The sequence below is a fragment of the Syzygium oleosum genome, unplaced genomic scaffold (genome assembly GCF_021117445.2).
Source record: "Syzygium oleosum isolate NSW1041296 unplaced genomic scaffold, Sole_v2.1 Sole_v2.24, whole genome shotgun sequence".
NCBI classification, from domain to species: Eukaryota; Viridiplantae; Streptophyta; class Magnoliopsida; order Myrtales; family Myrtaceae; genus Syzygium; species Syzygium oleosum.
In genome coordinates, this window is record NW_026607508.1 from 2,056,218 (window position 1) to 2,075,825 (window position 19,608).

Sequence of the window (19,608 nt, forward strand, 5' to 3'; positions counted from 1 at the left end):
AAGGCTATTCTAAGGGAGAGATATATAGTGGTTCCAACACGGAATTTGCTGCATCCGGACCAAGCTTCACCTTTACAAGACACTGTAAATTACCGGACAACAGACATTTCAACTAATAAAATACTTTTCAGAGAGTTGATTAACTACTCTATCATGCCCTTGCAACCATTGATCTGGTCCCATATCATCTTTTTCTTGATGATGGGCTCTCAAAAGAGGGAGGAAGATCACATAATCTTACGTGAGCCACATGAATAAAATCTTATACTAGTGTCACAATGATTGAGAATGGATATATCCGGTATTTATGATATGATAAAAAATTGCATACGTCCATAAACATAGAGTCCAACTGAATTAGTTGTTATTTTTTGCGACACAAGTATTTGTCCTTCGTCTTTTAAAATTTGAAACATTACGAACATAAAACTGTTGACATATCTATACTTTGTATGATGCAAGTTTATTTTCAGTGTAAGCATAAGTTTTCTATGGGAATTTTTTTCATGAAGGTTTGGTGCTGAAGTTATTGTTGAATTGTCTTGAATACTGCAGAAGAGAAATGCCAAAAGAAGCGTATTTGCATATAGGTCTTCGTCTCCACACATTTCAAACTGAAAACAACTTTTGAACCAGTTTTACGATTAACGAGGACTCAAAGCTAGCTAGCTATATAAACAGGCAAAGCCGAACTTTCGGGTCTGCACTTCAAACATCGTTAACCCTCTTCACCACAGGCATCCTCAAGGCCGATGTGCAAACTTTCCAGATGACTGAATACAACCTCTGCATGTTTAGAAGCTCTGTATACCTTTGAATTTGTGGCGTTCCTTCTATCAATTTGCATGAATCGACTGCCTCAAGATGTGCCCGTGATTTATGATTCTCAACTTTGAGGACCATTTTTTCTAGCACTTTAGCGTGTCCGAGAAGAAATTTAACCAATGGGAGCACACCCCTATATTTGAATCTTAAACAAGCATCCAACCCAAAAATCTCGACATTCCTGAGATGCCAAGACCAAAGCCTGAAGTTCCTCTTTAAATGCCAATAGCATTCGTGATCAATTCTGCAGAAGCCTGGGCAGAACTTACACTGCGCACATAAAAGGAAAAGTGAATATTTCAAAGAAAACATGATCTAGCTTCCGCATCTTGATGTTTTAATCACCTGAAACCATAATCATCCATTGTCAAAGTTACCAACTTAAACTGGCAAAAAAAGGAGTTGGTTAATCTCCAGCCTCACAGTAATTAGTTCAGTAGAGAAATCATATACAAGGGAACCTAATAGTAATTTTAAAAGTAGCAAGTTTTGTTGCTCAAGTAACTCTTCCTTGATGTTTTTTTCTCCCTTCATGGGAGCTTTTCTCTCCCTTTAATGGGAGCTTCCTCTCTCGATTTCGATCTGAGAGTCTTTCCACCTCCCCTATTGCGCCTCCAGTCCTACATCATCTCCACCACCCCACGATTTTGTGCTGTCATTCTTGTCGCAGCTTCTATATACTGCTCTCCCTTCATGGGAGCTTTTCTTTCCCTTTCATGGGAGATTCCTCTCTCGATTTCGATCTGAGAGTCTTTCCACCTCCCCTATTGCGCCTCCAGTCCTACATCACCTCCACCACCTCACGTTTCACCTTCGTTGCACCAAAATTGCGTCGTTGTCTTATAGTGGCGTTGACTGCATGTTCGACAAAATGCCTGTAAGAGAGAGAGGTTAGTATCACGTCACTGCAGTTTTTGGGTTTTAAGCATCTGTTTTGGTTGCTGCTATGACGTCATTTGGATTGACCAGCGGTTCACAGAAGAGATCAAGTTTTGTTGGTTAGAGTAGTAGTTGACTGGAGAATTGAATAGGAAGTCCAAACGTATTGAGGTGCCCCGAATATAATAGCCTCGAAGTGTCGTGGTAAAAGGGCTTGGGTGGCTAGACTTAATAAGCCACCGGCTTACAAATGAATATCTTAAGTTGGAACTGTCAGGGGTTAGGCACACCCTTGACAGTCAGAGCTTTGAGAACTCTAGTAGCTCAAGAAAGGCCTAATGTGTTGTTTTTCATGGAGACCAAAAATAACGAAAATGTGGTGCAGCAGATAAAGAGAAGAATGCACTTCCAGAATTGCTTCATTGTGAATCCAGTAGGAATAGCTGGGGGATTGGTAGTTATGTGGACGGACTTGGTTACTATAACAGTGGACTCAGCTTCAGAGAGACTAATCAATTTGAGATGCACATGGAATGGCAGTAATAAACCCATGAGAATTACTTTTGTTCATGCGCCATGTGTATTTCAGGAAAGACTAATTTTGTGGAAGGAATTGAAAAGCATTGAATTGAGCAATCATCTTCCTTGGATTTGCTTGGGTGATTTCAATGAAATACTCTATCACTGGGAAAAGGTTGGAAGGAGGACGGCTGAACACTATCGATTAACGGCATTTCAAGACTTTTTGGATGAATGTTCATTAATGGAAGTGGAATGTAAGGGGTGCGCGTTCACATGGGCAAACAATAGAGAAGGGGATAATTTTGTGAAAGAACGACTTGATAGAGTCCTTTGTTGTGTGGAGTGGAGAGTTCTTTTCCTAGAAGCTCAAGCCTATGCCTTACCTGCGATAGGGTCAGACCACAGCCCAATTTTACTGTCTCTATCGCCTGAACCTGTGAAAAGGAAAACAGAATTCAAATTTGAAGCCTATTGGCTTGAAGAGGAAGAGTGCAGCAAGCTGGTAAAAGAAGTGTGGAATTCTCCAGTAGCAGAAAAAGAAGATTTATTGAGAAAGCTGAATATGGTATCAGGAGCACTTGCTAAATGGAGTAGGAAAAAATTTTCGAATGCTCACAGACAAATCAACGCCTTAAAACAGGAACTTCAGATTATAACAAATATAACCGATATTCAGTATGACAGGAAGAGAGTCCACGAGGTGAAATTACAAATTGACAAACTCTGGAGACAGGAAGAAATGTATTGGGGAATGAGATCTCGGCTTAACTGGATAAAATGGGGAGATAAGAACACTCGGTACTTTCATGCAACAACCATACAAAGAAGACAAAGGAATAATATTTCAATGTTAAAGATTACTGAAGATCAGTGGATTCATGACACTAGGCTTCTTAAACAGAAGACTTTGGAGTTCTTCCAGTCCCTTTATACCTCAGTGGGACAAAGAAATTTCCAGCCGATCTTAGACCAATGCCCACGCATAGTTACGAGCGATATGAACAAAATCCTGACAGAAACAGTTACTATGAAGGAGGTTAAAGACGCTGTGTTCCAATTAGGAGCTTCTAAAGCACCGGGCCCAGATGGACTTAATGGACAATTCTACCAACACTACTGGGAGGAGGTTAAGCAAGATGTGTACAACATGGTAAAGGAGTTCTTTGAATCGGGTACGTTTCATCCTCACTTGAACAGAACACACATAACACTCATCCCAAAAGTTCCAAATCCAGAAAGTCTAGATCAATTCCGGCCTATCAGTTTGTGCAATTTTAGCTATAAAATCATCTCAAAGGTAATGGCAAACCGCCTAAAACCTTGGCTGCCAAACTTGATAGCGGAGGAACAAAGCGCCTTTGTTAGTGGAAGGCAAATACAGGATAACATTTTGATGGTGCAGGAGGTGCTACATCAACTCAGAACTAGAAAAAGAAAGAAGAAATTCCAAGCAGTGCTCAAACTAGACATGAAAAAGGCTTACGATAAAGTGGAGTGGGATTTCTTGGAAGCTTGTTTGCTGCAAATGGGATTTAGTGCAAAATGGGTATCATGGGTCATGCATTGTGTTACTTCAGTGTCTCTTAGCATAAAGTTTAATGGGGAAGCCTTGACCTATTTCCATCCCTCAAGAGGGATACGCCAAGGGGATCCTCTTTCCCCTTATATTTTCATTATTTTGGCCAATGTGTTATCCAACCTACTTCATAAAGCGGTTCAAGATGGAAGCATCACTGGGATCAAGTTGAATAGAAACTGTCCCACGCTGTCACACTTACTTTTTGCAGATGACTCCATCTTTTTCCTAGATGGGAAGATTAAAGAATGCCAAAATGTGGGGGCAGTTTTAAACCAGTATTGCTTCGCAACAGGACAAGCCATAAATCTCAACAAATCAGGGATTTTTTTCAGCAGCGAATGTCCAAGGAGTCTTCGCAGGAATATGGCAAATGAATTAAGGGTGCCGGAGATAGAAAAAACAGGAAAATACTTGGGGATTCCATCAGATTGGGGACAAACGAAAAAGCAAATGTTTGCATGGATCTTGACAAGAGTCAATATGAAACTCGAAGGATGGAAAGAGAAACTAATAACCAAGGCAGGAAAAGAGATACTAATTAAAGCAGTGGTGCAGGCCCTCCCACATTATGCAATGTCAATTTTTAAAATCCCCATATCCATTTGTCGTTCGATCGAACAAAAAATTGCAACATTTTGGTGGAAAAACAACGAATCCAAGACGGGGCTACATTGGAAGAGATGGGATGTTCTGAAAAGAAGAAAGGATAGCGGGGGAATGGGATTCAAGGATTTGATAACCTTCAACAAGGCAATGCTTGGTAAACAAGCATGGAGAGTTTTTCAAAACCCATCAAGTTTATGGGTGCAGCTTTTGAAAGGGCTCTACTACCCCAATAACAATTTCTGGAATGCAGGAAAGGGGTCACATTCATCTTGGGGATGGCAAAGCATACTAATGGGCAGAGAGCACATCTCCAAAGCAGTAAAATGAAGTGTGGGTAATGGAGAAGACATAAGCATTAGAAATGATCAATGGCTTCAGAGAGGAATAATTGGAGGTGAGGCAAGACAGGGGGAACCTCAGAAAGTGGCGGATTTAATTAACCAGGAGGACTATAGTTGGGATGAACAGATGATAAAGAGTATGTTCGATGAGCAGATAGCTGAGCAAATATTAGCAATTCCGCTAAGACCTAACGCTGAGAAAGACAAGCTAGTGTGGACCTGCTCCAAGTCAGGACAATATTCAGTGAAAAGTAGCTACAACTATGCAAGAGTGACGGATGAACAACAACAACCACACAGAGCCACATCTTCCTATCAACCACCAAAAGCACTATGGAATCTGATATGGAACCTGAACACCCCTCTGAAAGTCAAGTTGTTTATTTGGAGTATGTGCCAAAACGCTATTCCCACAGCAGAGAATTTGCACACAAGGAAAATCATACATGAGCCCTTATGCCCTCTTTGTCGCAAGCACCCAGAGACTGTAGAACATATCTTTCTTCTCTGTGAATGGACCAAACAGGTTTGGACGCACCCTGATTTGAACATTACATTCACAGATAAAAGCTTGAGACGAATGGAAGAATGGTTTCTAGAGAAAGGAAACAATTTTAACAAAAATCCCTCACCTGAGCTACTAGCCGAGATCGTATGGAACATCTGGAAGTCAAGAAACAATCACGTCTTTCGTCAACAGAACCCATAGCCGAGGTGGGTCGTGGAAACTGCCATGGCGTCACGCAAGAATTTCGAGAAGTGGAACCCGGGAAAGAAAAAACACAATCGACCAATCGCTCACTCACCTGCCATATGGAAGCCACCGCCGGAAGGTACCCTCAAAATTAACGTTGATGGGTCCTTTCTGGAAGGAGATAATGAAGGTAATGTCGCCTGTGTATGCCGAGATGCCTCTGGGAAGATCGTTGACGGTTTTGCAAAGAAGGTGCGAGCGTCTTCTCCGGCGCAAATCGAAACCCTAGCCTGTTGGGAAGCACTTCACCACTTTAGTTCGTGCTCTCACTTAAAGTACCAGCTTGAGTCAGACTGTAGCTGTCTGATAAGTGCCCTCACAGATCAAGATAAGCCATCTTGGCCAATGACGTATGATCGGATCGCGGGTGATTCTGCACGACCGAGAGTACGCGTGGCGAACAAATCCCGAACTTAACTCGAACGATTGCTACCTCCGGAACTAGCGATAAATCCTCGCGTTCTCCCGGTAATCGAGACCGTCACGACTCGAGTAACCCTAGGTCGATACGCGTAACTCCCTAAGCAGCCGCCCGTTAGTGAGAGATCCTAAAATTGTAATCGAGTAATTTTGATCGTAAAATTGGATCCGGACTTAGGCGTCGAATTTCGGGGTCGTGCGCGACTATTTTTATGAGGACGACGTCATTTTAGTGTGGCCAATGAAATTTGGGGTCGGTATGGTCGAAAAATGGAAATTCGGCCCGAGACCGGAAAATTACGATTTTGCCCCTAGGCCCATTTTTGGGTATTCCGAATTTTGGGGATTTTGAAAATTAAATTTGGGAATTAATTGTGGATAAATATCAGCCCCAAAAGATTGGACCAAAACGCCCTTGGATATTTTGGCTTGGATTAATGAGGACCAAGTGTTTTAGGGGCAAAATTGGAATTTGCAAAGTTCGGTCAAATCACTATTTAAGACCAATATTTCTCTCTCTCTCCTCATTTCTTCCCCTCCAAGCCAACACTCCCCCTCCTCTCCTCTCTCCCTCACCGAACCATCTCCCCTTTTTGCTCGGCCGTGAGGATCATCGCCAGAGCCGCTCGCCGGAGCAAGCCGCCACCGCCGTGCCGTCGCTGTACGCCGATCACTGCCGCCGTGAGCCACCGGCCAGCCGTTCCCCCTTCTCGCTCTAGCCGAGTTAGTCTAGAGTTCGGGTAAGTCACGCCCTAAACTCTATTTAGAATATCGGGTATTAACGGACTCATTTAGGCGCGGTTTAGGGTAGTTTAGGGGTTGATGGAAGTGATTGTAAATGGATTAGAGGAGAGTTTGATCCCTTGTTGTGTTTATGGATGTTCAGGTGGCTGGTGGATGATAGTTTGGACATGGTGGAATGAGTTTTGGCAGTTGAAATTCGGTAGAAATCAATTAGGATTTGAATCCTTGAGGTTTGGTGTGATTCTCGGATTCGCGGTTACTGTACCCGTTCGGTTTGCTATTTTTGTAGAGAATTTTGTGGGCCGAATTTGGGGAAATTTTCTTCATAAAAGTTGCTCCCAACATCTTGAAGTATAACATATTTTAAATTTGGAATTTTTGGAGGCCATTTGGATCGCACAAAAACCCATTTTCAGACCGTCTTAAAACTGCCCGGAACACTATTCATCCCGACCTTCTTGTCTTGTCGAATTTTTATAAAATTTTCCAGATCTATTTTCAATAAAATTCCTTCACAAAAGTTGTTGGTGACTTTTAATTCTATGACATATAAAAATTTCAAAGCTTTTCAAGGTGATTTGTGTGTTGAAAGAAATGTATTTTGAGGACAAAATAGTCTGTTAGAGCGAACTGATTCTGGTCTGATTTCGAGGGACAAAAAGGCATGGTTGCAGATTGAACCGGATTTCGTGTTCTTCATAAGAAATGTTTATCAGGATGTTTGTTATGATATATACAAAATTTAGAATTTTTGGAATTCGTTTACTATTTATTTTGATGGGATTTCGGTCACTGTGTAAACTGCCCAGATTTACCCTGATTCTATGGATGTTCATTTTTATGAACGAGAAATTGTATGTGACTGCGTGCCAAGTATGTGTGGCCGTGTGGCGTGATTGTGTGATGGTAATGTGTGTTGGCGTAAGGCATGTGTGGCATGGGATTGTGTGGCCGTGTGTGATGTGTGACCGTGTGGCACGTGTGGCACGATGGTATGAGATGATTGGAATGGTCGGAAAAGTGGTACCCTGAGGCGTGTTCGTTTACGCGGGGTAGGATCCATCCTGAGGCGTGTACGTTTACGCGGGACGATACCATCCCTGACGAGGTGACGATGCCCGGCCCGACGGGATGACGATGCCTGACGAGGTCAGAAGACCGTTGGCCTGATGCGTTATATGCGGGCGCGGTAGTGAAGGCAAGTTGAGTGTAGGATTTCGTCCTGAGGCGTGTTCGTTTACGCGGGACGATGCCGTCCCTGACGAGGTGACGATGCCCGGCCCGACGGGGTGACGATGCCTGACGAGGTCAGAAGACCGTTGGCCTGATGCGTTTTACGCGGGCGCGGTAGTGGTGGAAAGGTTGGGAGTGAGCTGGACTTGGTCGGACGTGTGAGGATTGCGAAAGTTGATGCATGGTGTGAGTTAGTGTGCGAGTGTGGTTGTATCGTGTGATGTAGTGCTCGATTATAGGGTAAAAACTACTAGGCATGGTATGAGACGTGCCCAAGTGGGTTTTGCCTTATAATCGAGGCACGCGCGATTGTGATGCATTGATGCATGTGAATTCATATTACATGCTTTGGTGTTGCGACATGAATGATGCATCATTGTGGCATGTTGGCTGTATTATTATCTGACGTGCAGGGAGGTGTATGAACAATCTCAGGTAGGTTCGCGTGTGATCGTTAGTATGATTGGTTGTTTGTGTCAAGTATGTGTTGTCTGGAGGTACGTGATAGCCTAAGTAGGGTTTAGGGGTGTACTTATTGAGATGTAATCTCATGGTTGTTTCAACCAAACATTTCAGAACCCCGGTCTGATCAATGAACCTTCCGCCGCCGCCGCAGCGTTTTGAAATACCATTGCACACCGACATTAACGTGGTAGAGTACCCGACAGACGAGTAGGAGACTCAGGAGGATTTAGATTCAAAGAACGAAGAATCAGACTCAGAGTGGACGCCAGGTAGAGGGCGTAGGGGCAAGTGTAGGGGTTGTGAAATAGACTTTTGAAGTGTACTATTTTGGTGATAGGGTACCCAGGTTATCGATCCTTTTTGATATCGGTGGTATGTAGTGTGACGGTGCGGTGTGCTGGTATATATGTGGTTTTGTAAATTATGGATATTATATAAGTTTGAATGAGAAATGAATATGTGCATTCTCCCTGATTACCCCAGTTATTATCGTCCGGGTATTGGTGGTTTTCGCTGTTGATATAAATCTCTGATAAGTTTCATTTGGGTCGGCGATACCCTGGGATGTCGCATCATTCGACCAGAGAAGTATGTCGCGTGCTCGAAGGGGTTCGGGGCGTGACATTTTTCATATAATAGTGGTATCACTTAAAGCGATGAATGAAGCAAGTATTTTCTTCGATAAAAAAAAAAAAAAAACCTAATAGTAATTTGTTCATCAATGCCAGTGCAATCTTCTCATTGTCACCATCACAGTGGTAATTGTCGTTAAACTTCAGGAGCATTATACTAATTCATCAAATCAAGTAGAAATAGGAATGCAGAGACTTCTAATACTTGATAAAATGAAGACAATTACATCCCTTTGCATGATTAAAAGGTACAGTGCGAGGGAATACCGAGATGTCGTTAGAAGATGGCTTAAAAATTATAACCAGCTTCTCCAGATGCTGTGTGCTTGCTAACATATTTGGCACAGCGGGAAAGCTGAATTGGTAAATGGGTATGTGTAGCGTCAAAGACTTGCAATTCGGCAACAAAACCTGCGCCTCCTTTACCTTCAAAAGTGATAGAACCTAACCACATCGAAAGGTAAAAATCACAGACATGAAAAGAAAAAAAGGGTCATATGTACAGATAAAGATTCATAAAATCAATTGCGATTACGTTTGCAAAGTATAACTTGGAATGACGAAATACAGAGATTAAACTTCTCTTAGGTACTTCACAAGTCACAAGGCAGTACCGTTTGTTCTTTCAAAAATTCCATCAAGCAAATTGATTGCTGGTCACCCAGTTTTGGCTGAATGTCCACTATTATAAGAAACCTGGAAGCAAAAAGCTGTCTTGAAGGCACCAAGCACCGATAAGAATTCGAATAGCATTCTGCAGCTTGTGAGGCAATTCCTTTAGCAGGCAGCAATCTAATTTGGCTGGACCATCAATATCCAACTCGGCTTCAACTAAAGACGGTGCTTCAAAAGTTTCTATTATCTCATGAAAACGAGCCCCACTCACACGCAATGACAGCAAACAAGGAGTCGAAATCTCCAATGGGCAATCCACCAGAGAAACATCAATTACCAACTCTCTCAAACTCCTCGAATGAATTTGTTTTACACCCTGGAGTCCTATCAAATTCAAGTATTCAAGAGCAGGCCTGCCCATCAAAATGTTCCGGAGCACATCACCGCTCACCGTGCCAATGGACAAGGACTTAAGCAAACTCCAACTTATACTTTCGTGAGATGAAAAATGGCAGGTTCTCAATTGCAGTTCCGTCAACGAAGAGCAATCATAAAGGAATGGAGGTAGAGGCAATGACCAACACTTAAACCAAGTATCCACGTTGAGAAAAAGCTGTTCAACTTGATGATCAACGGCAAAGTGAAGCCATGAATAAATAATATGTTCACAGACCCGAAATAATCTGACGTCAAGGTGGAACTTTTTCACCTTGCGCCGTGCGTAGAGGGTCAAAACCTCGTCCACAAACCTATAGTCAGCATAACAGAAGACGGAGAGCTTGATGTCCGAGACGGTTGTCCAAACAGACCGCCACCTTTTCAATAAAACACGAGTTTTGACGACATCCCTCATGGTCAGAAAGGAGAAGATGTGATGGATTAGGCATTCTGGCAAGAGACTCATGTAATCCTCATCATCTTCTCGTCTTATGGTCTGCATCGAAGTACCTGCCATGGACCATGAATGGATTCTAGGTTTTTTTTCTATTTGGTGAGTCTGCATGATCACCCTAATCGGGCAAGGGACTCGTATGATCCTCTTCACGCCAATTCCGTTTTGCTTGCTCACGGTAGAATACCGAAGGAAGAAGTACAAAGACCTCCACTTTCCTTAATTCGGTAATTGTAAATAAAGGAAAAAAAATTTAATGCGTCGATTACATTCCTAACTTAGTCTAACCGACCAATCTACTGTTGCATTTGAATTTGGTAACTATCACTTTTTATCAGTTCATTGCTCCATGTGTAATTGCCACATGATGTAATTGCTATACAAAACACTTACCGACAAAAATTAGGCAATTTGAATCTTATCATCCCTTTAGATTTGTTATTTGTAGCTTTCATGAGCCTCATCGCTTTTTCCTTCAATACTTTTCTTCTCATCCAAACACGGAGTCTTATTGCTCGGTAAGCGTTCTAGGCAGGAAATTAACATTTGAAAGATTATGAAAAATCGCTTTATGACAAAATATTTCTTTCTTTCGATAAACAAAAAGACAAAAATATTTCTTTCATTAACTAATTAAGAAATGATTAATAAGAATAATCGATACAAAGAAATGGCAATGATATATATGGAAAGAGAAAAATATTTCAAAACTAGAAATTTTTTAGGATGGTTGTTGTGGGAAAGATTGAATTCAAATTTTAATACCGGAGTTAATTTAGGCATCCGTGCATGGACGCAATAAGTGTAAAATAAGTAATTAAGAATATTTGGGGAAGAATGAAATTGATTGAGATTCTTTAAAATATGATGTAAACGTAGAGATAAGTGACATTAACAATGCTAACGCTAAATAGATATATGAAAAATAACGACTAAAAGGTAAAAAAAAATCAGAAATAGCTTTTATTAGTAGAAGAAGACATAATTAATGGGCCATAGAAAACGAACATTTTACCTGGAAGATACAAGTTTGAAATGTCATATATACATTATATTACGGTACCTTCGCTTCTCTAGTGATTTCTTTGAATATTTTTCTGTTTCTTCCACGATTACTTATGCACATGTCAAGGCCACATTGTATACTCGAAATACGAGATACGCAGCACTGTACGTTGGAGAACGGATCCACTCCACACTTTCCCTTTAGTCTAACGTCAATAGTTGTACGTACTTATTCTTTCTTCTCCAGCAAAACTAGAACACATGCATTGAGAGTGAAGGAAAATAGAAAAAGGATCTTTAAATTTCTTGAGGAACAAGATAACATGTAAATGGTTGGATAGGAATTTTTGAACAGCAAATAACTAGAGGTATACATGATCCATTTTTGTAGCATAAATTCAATTTTATTGTAACAGGAAAGGATAAGAGAATATCCATGACATACTCGACGATTTTCTTGAATTCAAATTTCGAAGGCGGGATTTGGTGCATTACTTGATAACTATCTTGATTATCATAAGCAACAATTGAGTACCTCTATTCTTATGTATGGTTCCTTTTTATTTCATTATTATAAGTTATGGCTTTGACTTTTATTCTTATGTACAGTTCGAGTTTATTCCAGACGTAAGTATAGATTTTTCATGATTTTTCTTTGTGAAGGTTATTGTCGGATTTTACTTTATTAATAGTTGAGTATTTCAAACCGCCGTATAAAAGAAAGAAGAAAGGTTTTTATTAATGGCGACATTGCACGTTAAACAGAAGACGAAAGACCTAATTACACCAATAAAAAATTCATATGATATTGTACATGGGGCAAAAATTTAGGCACTTTTTACTATTATTATCCCCTTGAAAAAATCATGTCACCAGTAGATAACGTCTATTGCCTTGCCGCAATAGGTGTAATGGCCTAATTACAACTCCTCGCTACTTCTTTGTCAACGCACCTTTCTCCCGCCCTTGTCTTGTTTTGACAAAGATCTACTTAATTTGAAGTATCGCTTTTGTTGACTGAAATATTGCCTATGAAAAGAGGAGAAAAATAAGAAAAATAAATATGTCAAGGAAGAAATATATTTGAAGTTTTGTGTATTTAAGAAAATAAACCCAAACTCTTTTACAAGGTAGGAAGGATTTAACTCATCCAACACATGACAAAGATCTAAATTTAAATTTATAAAGTGTAAATACTTAATCAGTTAAGATTCAAGTGTTAAAAGTCAATGTGCCTACAAATTACAATTTCATGCATAGTTTTACTATGGTGCAGTTATCACTCAATCAAATAATATGTATGGGTCTATTTATGGATTTTATTCATATCAGCTTGAAAAAGAAAGTATCTTTTAGATTTGCTGAATGCTATAAAAGATTTAAATCTTAAAACATCTAACCATGAGGGGTCTGTATCTTGACAGCCAAGAAATTAAAAAGAAGGGATAAGATTTGTGAACTAACTTGTTGAAAGAGGAAGTTAGATTGGGGCAATCCTGCACCAAAAAGGAAATTGAATTCCCCAAAGTTGTACTTCCTCACATAAGAAAGGACCCGCCGCTGTGTTTCGAGGAATAAATTCATCAAGGAAGTTGCACACAAGGCAAATTCATCATTCGATCTGCGACGAAGTAATGGCGAATTGGGAAGAACTCCCGCAAGAGATCCTGGAACTCATCGCTTGTCGATTAGCCGTGAAAGACTATTTAGCTTTCGGAGGGGTGTGCACATCGTGGCGGTCCGCTGCAACCAAAGAGAAGTACAAGGCGATGTTGGAAGCCCCGTGGCGCAAGACTTATGCGCGCAAGCAAATAGCTGAATTCTCCATCCCCTCTGGAGGAACAATTTTCCAGTTGCGAGCTTCTCGAGTTGCGACCATGTCTCCCCCGGGATGGCTACTCGTGTTAAAGGGGGACCGCCACTGTATCTTCAATCCGCTTTTGGGCAACCGCATCGAACTCCCCTCCTTGCAGAAGCTTCGCTGCAGGCCACCTCTCCGTGCGGTGGACCTTGATTGGCTAAAGAGGCTCCAGCGCGGCCCCAACAGAATCCACACGATCGCGTTGTCCTCAAGCCCTCTTTTGTCCAGGAGCTACACAGCCATGATCTCTATTCATCGTGATCTTATGGATCACGAACCACTAGGGTTTGCCTTTCTCAGATCAGGAGAAGATGCATGGACGCTAGTGAGTATAGAATCACATCTGCCTCGGTCCAGCGTGGTTCGACTCGTTCATTACAACGGGCTATTTGTGGCCTTGGATGCGCATAACCGAATAATGACTCTTAACGAGAGAAAGGGTCGCATGCAATTGCAACTAGCTCTAGGGAAGAATTTCCGCCATTGTGGGTATCTCGTGGAATGTTTAGGTTCATTGCTGGTGGCTTGGCAGATAGAGGGCGAAGGTGATGCACCGGTGATCCGAGTTTTCAAAGTGGATTTGAAGAAGGGAACTCTGGAAGAGGTCAAGAGCCTGGGGAACGTGTCTCTCTTCTTAAATTACAACTCTTCCTTCTCGGTGGAGTTCAACGCCAAGTACCCCAAGTCTTGCTTGAAGCCGAACCACATCTATTTCATAGATTACATAGATAAGAAGAACAAGATTTACAGCATGGACGACGGAAAAGTTGAGTGGCATTGTGCTGGCGAATGGTTCCAACCTGATTTTTGATTTTTGTACTTCGTGGAATTTTTTCAATAGAAAGATTTAGATGTCAAACCAACTCGATCGGTTTGGCCCATCTCCACCCTTGATCATAAGGGCCCTACAGGACACGATCAACGGATCAGTGAGTACAGATATATTTTCAGGGCGGTCTGCAAAGAATGTTCCTATTTCCTATAAAATTATTCATGGCTAACTTTGCTTAACTTGCTTTAATAAATGCCAATTGTAAGAAAGGATCTCTAGCGGCTTTGTTTCCTTGCGCCTATTCTATCGACCCCAAACCAAGAACCGCTCGGATGCCAGTTTGGTCCAGGTTCTCAATTCCTAAAAGTGGAACCATAGTTCGAGCAGGATCGAACCGGACTGGACCGACTATATATACTTTTTTTATGTTTTTTATTTCTTCAAAAAAATTATTAAAATGTAAACTAAATCCTAAGTGAACTCCATTGACATAAATTCATTGACAAAAATTAGTAAAATAAACCTTAAGTGACCAGTTCCATTGGACATGATCGGACCAGGAACCGATCACCCCTATTCAGCAGCAACGATAGGTACTTTAGTCATTGGATTAAAAGAAAAATCATCCAAAAATATGCGATCATTAGTTTACCCATATTTGTAGTAACCATCTGTTTAGATTTTAATTTTTGATATATTAAGTAGGAGAAACTAAAAATGAATTTAAAAATTAAGGACATGTGCTCATCAAGAATAAAATTGGACATTTGTTAGGTAATCGCCTAAGGATATTCAAAATTTAATTATTAATTATATGTATTGTCCTCTTTACTCTTTTATAGTGAGATGGGGTAAGGATATTTTGATCATCTAAAAATTGGTTATATATAATAGAGATAGATTTAGATAACTGTAGATTAAGAGAACTTAGCAACTTTATCTAATTTTTTGCAATTAATTCTACAAGAAAATGTAAAATATTCTTTGAACATAGATTATTGGACTGCATGGAACGATTGTGAGAAACCTTGGATATCTAACTCGGTGATTGGTCGATTTAAATCATCATATGTAATTCAGAGGGAAATCTACTAAAAAGACCTGATTACATATCAAAATCATTGTGATGGAAAAGGCTGACTTACTTTTTGTTAAGTATTCTCGTCTCGTACCATAATCCATGGCACATTGCAATCTTAATTAAATTACTATCATTAATGCAAATATTATTCACTTAAGAGACATAGATACCTAGTAACCCACACACATAGCTGGAGTTGTGCTTTAATTAAGCTTGGAGTTCAAGATTTAACATCATATATTGAAATCGAAAATACATTACCAGGTTCAATTTGTATGGTAATTACACAAGTGTCACAATGACTGAGAATGGATCAATTCGGTATTTACCCGCCTACTATGAGATGATGAAATTGCGTACGTGCATAAATTTAGAGTCCAATTGAATTAGTATTTGTCTTTTACATTTTATTTATACCAAGTCTCGCGACACATGCATTTGACTTTTTTTTCGTTAAAATTTGAAACAGTACAAACATGCAACTGTTTACATATGTAGATTCACATGCAATTTAATATTTACACTTCACAAAGCTTAAACAAAGAGGCTCTTAATTTGTTTCATTTATATCTCCATAGAGTATTATCCAAACCTTCGGTTCAACTAATCCTTGGGGATATACGTTAATCCATGCTACCACTTGCTAAGTAAGGCGCCACTCATAGGTTGATGAGCGTGCCCGCGGGGGTTACCCTAGGTGAGATAGACTATGATTTAAATAGGGGTAATATCCCTAGGGAAAATATGCTTAACCACGCATCTAATTCCTTAGCGATAATACCCCTGATTTTGCTTTGTGTAATTGAATGTGAGGCTTATAATAACTTTAGTGAAAAGGCACACACGTATAGACGTGGGAAAAAAAATCACGGCAAGCTAGTTTTGAAATTTGACCAAGCCAAGACAAGTTCTAAAAGTTCTAAGAATTGGTTGAATCTAGATTGTCGGTTGTGCAGGTAGCTGTCATCCCGAGCAGTTTGCATGCAGTCGATAGGACTCTCCAACTCTTGAGTGGACCTCTCCTTATGCCTCAACCTACGGCGCCAACCTTGTTAACTCGCTCCATATTCTTTTTGCCAATCGAAAAAACTCAAGATTCATACCTCAACACAATGTGTATCCAGTCAAGCAGTATCATTCAATTATTTCGGCACCTTTTCTTTTATACACAGTCATATGATGAAGGATTCACATTGCTTCTCTTTTTGTTCTTTCTCCACTTCAGTTTACTCACTAAGAATCAGGATTTATTTTCAATAGACTTTTTGGAGTCAGCATTGATCAGATATTTGGGATACACAAAAATATTTAATATGAGTTCGTCTCCCTTATAAAATCCATACACGGTTGTTCTTCACATCTTGCAACTTTAATCAAGTTCATTGTAAGCCAATGCTTCAATTGTTTACGAATATAATAACCAAATCTAAAATTGGGTATATGACAACATCAATATAAAAAAGTACACTTAAAATAAGTTACATCCATTTAATCTCTTCTTTATGAATTAAAATTAAATATCTTTACCATTAGAATATATTAATAGAATATACAATGGATATAAGTAGATTTGAATGCATATCAAGCAAACAATCCTATTGGTTGATTGCACCATGTTAAGTCTTTATCAGATGCATAAAACATATATTTTTTATTTTTGTGGAGATATGGAAGGATAAGTATAGCAGAAAATTTTGAAGTTCCTTGTTATGATATACGAGTCTCGACCATAACCTAAGGAAGCAATCTCAACATTTAGGGTGATCAGGCAAAGGTCCATGCTTCACCGAATAGAGAAAAACAGCAACCCTAGAATCCATTCGTGAGCCATGGCAGCTGCTTCCTTGAAGACCACCATATGCCGAAAAGGTTATGAGGATCACATCAGTCTCTTGCCCGATTGCCTAATCCATCACGTCTTCTCCTTTTTGCCCACGAGGGACGTCGTCAAGACTTGCGTGTTGTCGAAAAGGTGGCGGTCTGTTTGGACCACTGTCTCGAATCTCAGGTTCTTTGTCTCTTCTTATGATGATGCATTTGTGGACAGCATTTTGAGGCGCTATATGTGGCGGAGGGTGAAAATATTCCACCTTGACGTGGACTACTACCACCCCAACATTGATTCATGGGTTCACTTTGCGATAGATCATCAAGTGGAAGAGCTTCTTCTCAAATTGAATATTTTGTGGTGGGATATTTGGTGGAAGGGTTACATATTGTCTCCGTTGCTTAATAATTGCTCTTCTTTGACTAAGCTATCTTTGAGAGGCTGTCATGTCTCATCCAGCGACACCATTAGTTGGAGTTCACTTAAGTCCTTGTCCATTCAAAACGTGAGTGATGATGTGCTTAGGAAGATTTTGATGGGCAGCCCTGTTCTTGAATACTTGAAATTGATCGGATGTCGGGGTGTAAAAGGAATTCAATCGAGAAGTTTGAGAGAGTTGGTGGTTGATTCTACTGTTGTGGAATCCCCCTTGGAGATATCGACTCCTCGTTTGCTGTCATTGCGTGTGAAAGTGGATTTCTTTTATGAGATAATGAGAATTAATGAAGCACCGTCCTTAGTTGAAGCTGAATTAGACTTTGACAGTCCAGCCAAATCAGATTGCTGCCTGCTAAAGGATATGCTTTGCAAGCTGCAGAATGCTTCTCAAATTGTTTTTGGTGCTTGGTGCCTTCGGGTGAGCATAACCATCTTGCTTCATAATGAACATTATCTTTTCCATGTAGCTTTCACTTAGGATAGCGGACATTATTCTGCCAATGCTTATGGATGTTTATGTGTTATATTGGTGCAATTTTCTATGAGAAAAAAGTACTGGTTTGTGATGTATTTGAGAGAGTTTACTCTATATTCTATCATTCCAAGTTATACTTTGGTAATGTAGTAAATATAAGGATGTGACCTTTTCAAACTTTGTTTTGGTGATTTGGCTCTATCTTTTGATTTGGTTAGGTTATGTTGCCTCTGAAGGTGAAAGACGTGCTGTTTTCGCTGCCAAATTGCAAGTGTATGACTGTACACATTCCCTTTCGCCAATTCAGCTTTCCTGCTGTAGCAAATATGCTAGCAACTACACCAAATTTGGAGAAGCTGGTCATTATTTTTGAGCCATCTGATTGGAGCTCTCTATGGGTATATTCCTTAAACTTCAATTCACAGGTTTAGATATATCAAAGGATTAATTGGAATGCACCATCCAAAATCTCTCCCTTCCTTTTTTCCTTTTAAGTCCATGAATTAGTGAAACTAGTATAATCCTCTGAAAGTTTCACAAGTGTCGCAGCCTATGTTTCAAATTCTCCCTCTTTAGTGCATCGAAAGTTTCACTGGCAATTTCATGGAGTCTTTTTTTTTTTTTTTTTGTTGAAGGCCGCTGTGATGGTGGCAAAGAAAAGACTGTGCGTGCATTGGTGAACTTGAGTGCCCAAATTTGGTTTCCCTTGTTTATAATCTCCTCTAATATGATAGTGTATTGCTACAGAGCTGATTTGATGATTGGAATGTTCACTTTGTCTTTTATCCATGTGCAGTATGAATCTGACTTAGACTCTCGCAATGTTGATCATGAGAGCTATTCGCATATAGAGAAGAAGTTCAAGCATTGGGCTCAGCAGCTCAAGAATGTCGAGATTTTTGGATTTTATGGTTGTTTAAGATTGAAATATGAGGAAGTGCTCATGTTGGTAAAGTTTTTGTTCGAACATGCATTTATGCTGGAAAATATAGTCATTAAAGGTGAGAATCGTAATTCACAAGAAGATCATGATCTTGAGGTAGTTGATTCATGCAAATTGCTTGAAGTGACCCGGCGACTTCAAAAGTGTCACAGAACTTCTAGGCATGCTAGAAAAAGGGTATGGAAAGCGCAAAAGAAAGGAGTCAGAGTAACAGCAAAATGTTTGTCCATCAGCCGTGAGAATGCCTGATTGGAATAGGAATACAGCAAGCCACAACATCAACTAGCTTGATCTATTGTTGGTAATGTCTCATGTAAGTCTTTCAGTTTTTTAAAGCAAGTTTTGGAATTATATTTTGTTTCAGAATTGTTTTACAAGGTTTAGTAACGTGTTGCTATAAGAAATTCCCCCTTCACATAAGTAAGGTCGTTCTAAGGAATCCATATTAAATCACATGACAGTGACAATAAATTTGACCATAAAATTTTGTGCTGTTATCTTTGTTAAAATATTCATATTAATTAATGAGTTGATTCAATTGAAGGATATGGTGGTAATCTTTACATTTTCACACTTTCTGCACTCTCCCGCTGTCTTCATCACTTTCCTTTTGTCTTCATGAACCATTGATACATACCCCTACTTTGTCCACTGTCTTTTTTTGATATTGTGAGTGAAGACAATAAGAGCGCGTAAGT

The 19,608-nt window shown here is 40.0% G+C and overlaps 4 protein-coding genes across 6 annotated transcripts; 2 read left to right on the plus strand and 2 right to left on the minus strand.

Annotated features, from left to right (window-relative positions):
* Nucleotides 1-2,093: 2,093 nt before the first annotated feature.
* Nucleotides 2,094-5,766, minus strand: LOC130134860 (uncharacterized). Of its 3 annotated transcripts, none has more exons than XM_056302613.1 (4): nucleotides 5,559-5,766; nucleotides 5,385-5,480; nucleotides 5,199-5,291; nucleotides 2,094-2,660 (listed from the first exon to the last, which is right to left on the minus strand). In XM_056302613.1, exons 2-4 carry the CDS (start codon nucleotides 5,457-5,459, stop codon nucleotides 2,496-2,498), a joined length of 333 nt encoding a protein of 110 aa, XP_056158588.1. In that variant the 5' UTR covers nucleotides 5,460-5,480; nucleotides 5,559-5,766; the 3' UTR covers nucleotides 2,094-2,495. The 3 variants fall into 3 exon arrangements, 1 of the variants encoding a protein (XP_056158588.1); XR_008814374.1 differs by lacking the exon at nucleotides 2,094-2,660 and adding an exon at nucleotides 2,669-3,235; XR_008814375.1 differs by lacking the exon at nucleotides 2,094-2,660 and adding an exon at nucleotides 2,669-3,251.
* Nucleotides 5,767-9,685: 3,919 nt separating this feature from the next.
* On the minus strand, nucleotides 9,686-10,570 carry LOC115661831 (F-box/LRR-repeat protein 25-like). Its single transcript, XM_030584030.2, has one exon. It carries the CDS (start codon nucleotides 10,568-10,570, stop codon nucleotides 9,686-9,688), a length of 885 nt encoding a protein of 294 aa, XP_030439890.2.
* Nucleotides 10,571-13,146: 2,576 nt separating this feature from the next.
* On the plus strand, nucleotides 13,147-14,347 carry LOC115661830 (F-box/kelch-repeat protein At1g57790-like). The gene has a single exon (XM_030584029.2). The coding sequence runs from the start codon at nucleotides 13,147-13,149 to the stop codon at nucleotides 14,182-14,184; it is 1,038 nt and encodes a 345-aa protein (XP_030439889.1). The 3' UTR covers nucleotides 14,185-14,347.
* Nucleotides 14,348-17,388: 3,041 nt separating this feature from the next.
* LOC115661834 (uncharacterized) lies at nucleotides 17,389-19,376 on the plus strand. Its single transcript, XM_030584032.2, has 3 exons — nucleotides 17,389-17,910; nucleotides 18,186-18,365; nucleotides 18,764-19,376. The coding sequence occupies exons 1-3, from the start codon at nucleotides 17,590-17,592 to the stop codon at nucleotides 19,157-19,159; spliced, it is 897 nt and encodes a 298-aa protein (XP_030439892.2). The 5' UTR covers nucleotides 17,389-17,589; the 3' UTR covers nucleotides 19,160-19,376.
* Nucleotides 19,377-19,608: the final 232 nt, after the last annotated feature.

Excerpts from the sequence above, each read along its gene's own strand:
- LOC130134860 (XM_056302613.1), bottom strand. The coding sequence starts at position 5,459 with ATGGGTTCTGTTGACGAAAGACGTGATTGTTTCTTGACTTCCAGATGT. Across the intron at positions 5,292-5,384 it reads GATCTCGGCTAGTAGCTCAG|GGTGCGTCCAAACCTGTTTG; the intron begins GTGAGGGATTTT and ends TGTTCAAATCAG. Across the intron at positions 2,661-5,198 it reads AAGAGGGCATAAGGGCTCAT|GTTCAGGCGATAGAGACAGT; the intron begins GTATGATTTTCC and ends TCCTTTTCACAG.
- LOC115661831 (XM_030584030.2), bottom strand. The coding sequence starts at position 10,570 with ATGGCAGGTACTTCGATGCAGACCATAAGACGAGAAGATGATGAGGAT.
- LOC115661830 (XM_030584029.2), top strand. The coding sequence starts at position 13,147 with ATGGCGAATTGGGAAGAACTCCCGCAAGAGATCCTGGAACTCATCGCT.
- LOC115661834 (XM_030584032.2), top strand. The coding sequence starts at position 17,590 with ATGGGCAGCCCTGTTCTTGAATACTTGAAATTGATCGGATGTCGGGGT. Across the intron at positions 17,911-18,185 it reads TTGGTGCTTGGTGCCTTCGG|GTTATGTTGCCTCTGAAGGT; the intron begins GTGAGCATAACC and ends TGATTTGGTTAG. Across the intron at positions 18,366-18,763 it reads CTGATTGGAGCTCTCTATGG|TATGAATCTGACTTAGACTC; the intron begins GTATATTCCTTA and ends ATCCATGTGCAG.